Source organism: Myotis lucifugus, unplaced genomic scaffold (assembly GCF_000147115.1).
Source record: "Myotis lucifugus unplaced genomic scaffold, Myoluc2.0 scaffold_244, whole genome shotgun sequence".
Taxonomy (NCBI): Eukaryota; Metazoa; Chordata; class Mammalia; order Chiroptera; family Vespertilionidae; genus Myotis; species Myotis lucifugus.
The window spans coordinates 1728743-1731608 of record NW_005871292.1 but is presented as its reverse complement, the minus strand read 5'-3'; the positions used below and the strand labels follow the sequence as shown (position 1 = coordinate 1731608).

Sequence of the window (2866 nt, the reverse complement as noted above, 5' to 3'; positions counted from 1 at the left end):
CTGTAGCGTTCTTCTGGGGTTTGGGATCTGGGCAGCTGGCTCTCTGTCCCCTCTCTCAGGCTACAGCCTGTCTTGCTCTGGGCTAGGTCACCTCTTCTTTTCTGCCTTGCCCCCGCTGAGTCCAGGGCGAGTTTCTTTGGGACCGGCCTGAATTGTAGAGGAGTGGGCAGCCCTCTGCTGCTGCGCCCCAGCTTCTGGCATGGAGACTCCAGCAAGGGCTACAGCTTCCCTGACAAGCTTTGCAGATAGCTTCGCCCACCCGTCTCTGCACTGTCCTGCTGTGTCCCTGTTCCCACCCAGGCCTCCTGGCTCAGGGCCTGCTCCCATCTCTCTGCAGACTGGCTGTTCGTGGTTGTTGTCTGCCTAGCTGTCTTCCTTGTCTTCCTCCTCCTGGGCATCTGCTGGTGTCAGTGCTGCCCGCACACCTGCTGCTGTTACGTCCGGTGCCCCTGCTGCCCAGACAAGTGCTGCTGTCCAGAGGCTTGTGAGTGTCCCTCGAGTGACCACCCCCATTCAGCAACTTGCCTGGGTCCAAGGGGAGGAGGTGCTACTGGTCTGGAGGTTATGAGGTGAGCAATTTGGGAGAAAGTGGGTCAAGGAGGACCAGCAGATTTAGATTTTTATTTACATACTTTAACTTTTCATTTATTTTGATTCTTCATTTGAGTTTTTCTTTTTGAAAGTATAATCTATATGCACGGTAAGAAAAACTCAAATAGTACAAAACAGTCACTGGAGAGTAAATCTCCCTTTAAAAACAAAATCTTAAGTCAAAAGGTAAGAAACCAAACGAGGTTTATAGCATCACATAATTTAAGCAAATTAAAAACCTCATCCACACAACCTTTGGATTTTATACGGGGACTATGTTTAAAGACATGTCTAGCACATGAGTGGCACCTGGAGAGTTGGGAATGGAAGTGGGGAAGGAAGCAAACAAAGCAGGAGGGGAAAGAAGGAAGAAAGTGAGTCCCTCCTCCCGCTGCCCCCTGGCCCCTCTGCAGGGACTGTCTGGGTAAACCAGCACCTCTGCACTCAGTTGTTTTGAAGTTTTAATCAACTTTGACATGGACATTTATGTGGGCCACTTTCAGCCATACATACGTGTATCTAGTCTCTTGCACTGAAAATAGGCCATGAAAGCACACTTCTCTACTAGTCCTTAGTAAGTTCAACACTCCCACCTTTTCCTTTATCATTGTAAAGGTCACTGTATCTTTGGTTGATGAACAGATGACCTTGACAGCTAGAAACATAACTTTACACATGAGGAGCACCTAGAACATGAGACCAAAAGAGGGACAGACGCATGTACTCCAGATGGGTGTATGTCTGTGTACTTACATTTAAAGCTCATACACATGATTTCAGTATAACGCAGTCCAAGCTGCGTTAAAAGTTGAATCACAAGCGATTTTTAAGGTGGAGGTTTGCGGCCTGGCCTGCCTCCTTACCTGCTTGGAAGCCCAGTAAATCCCCCTTATTTAGTCTCCTCTTCTGTAAAATGGGACTATGGCAGAGCCCTCTGTATAGGGTGAATGTGGGAAACTGGTGTGTCCAGCATTTACTGCAGGGTTCGGCCTACATGAAGTGTTCCACACTCACTAGCCATTGGACATTGCTGCTGTCAGCATCGGCAGTGACCGAGGGCCAGAGAGCAAATCAGAGCCCTGCCACTCACACTTCAGAGCAGTGTTCCCTCTCTGTGCCTGTTTCTCCTACCTCAGGGGGTGTCGTGAGCATTAAGGGAAGACTTTGAGCGTCCCTAGCACAGGGCTGTGACTCACTCCATGCCGACTAATTCTATGGTCACTGGGCTCAGTGGTGGGCAAACTGGTTCCTCAAAATACCACTCCCTGAAAAAAATTTGCTGTTATTTGGGGACTTAAGCTATCACCTTTCTTGTCATTTTTAGTTGGGAGCTTCTGGCTTACCTGGTGGATGTTGGTCCGTTTCACAGGTGGAAAGGGACTCCCAAGGGCTATAACCAAATTTGCAGTTACCCCACAAATTAGGTTAAGGCTGGGGCAAGGACTGCAAATTATCTCCATTCTGAATCTCTGTTATCCAAACTGAGGCCCCATTAATTCCCTACCAGAGGCTGCATTACTCCACAGCTATAGTGACAGCCACAGCCCTCCTGGGCCATCTGAAAGCAAATCCCACAGCAAATTGGAAATCAGCCAGTCACCTGAGCTACTGGGGGGGCTTCTGGGGGGACCACTGAGCCTTTTGCTTCCCCACTGAATCAGCAGTGAAGGGACCTTTCTGAGCCTATCTCCTCGCCCTATTCCTCCTACCCCCCACCCCCACTCCCATTTTCCTGTTAAGAAGCCCAGGGAAGAAACAACGTGCCTAGGCAGTGACTGCTGCAGGAGCAGCCGCCAGAACCCAGCCTCTGGCCTGGAGAGGAAGGCAGCAGGGAGGATTTGCCCTCGAACTGTCAAGCCTAGAACCAGGAGGGGGTGAAGGCAGAGTAAGTGGGTATAGCCACTAGGAGAATCCCCATGACCTCGAGCTCTGGAAGATGCCATGGCGAGGATCCAGCAGGCCTGAGGGGAGCAGGCATGGGATTCCCCTGCCCCGAGATGATTTGTTTTCTAAAGCTGGGACTCAGCTGCCAACTGGAATGTTTTGGCCTGTGGGTCCAGCACATGGGTTTATCTAAAGGGGCATCTTCTCCCTTTGCTCTGTGAATGCAGGCCCCAGGTGGCCACTTCTTCTGATAAGGTGGCTAGAGAGTTGGGATTTTATGTAAAACCTCGACAAATGTTGGTGAACATCACTGCTAAAGAAAACATGTCCTGCCAGATTGGGGCTGCGGGCTGCAGCGTACATCCCTGTCCTCAAAGCTCCGTGGAGGAAT

General features: G+C 50.3%; 1 protein-coding gene across 1 annotated transcript in view; it reads left to right on the top strand.

Moving 5' to 3' along the window:
• The window catches only part of LSR (lipolysis stimulated lipoprotein receptor), a 14263-nt gene that overhangs the window by 9212 nt on the left and 2185 nt on the right, over window positions 1-2866 (top strand). Inside the window, exon 4 of the mRNA XM_014464216.2 lies at window positions 338-484. Within this exon, the coding sequence (XP_014319702.1) occupies window positions 338-484 (147 nt within the window). The remainder of the gene's footprint in view (window positions 1-337; window positions 485-2866) is intronic.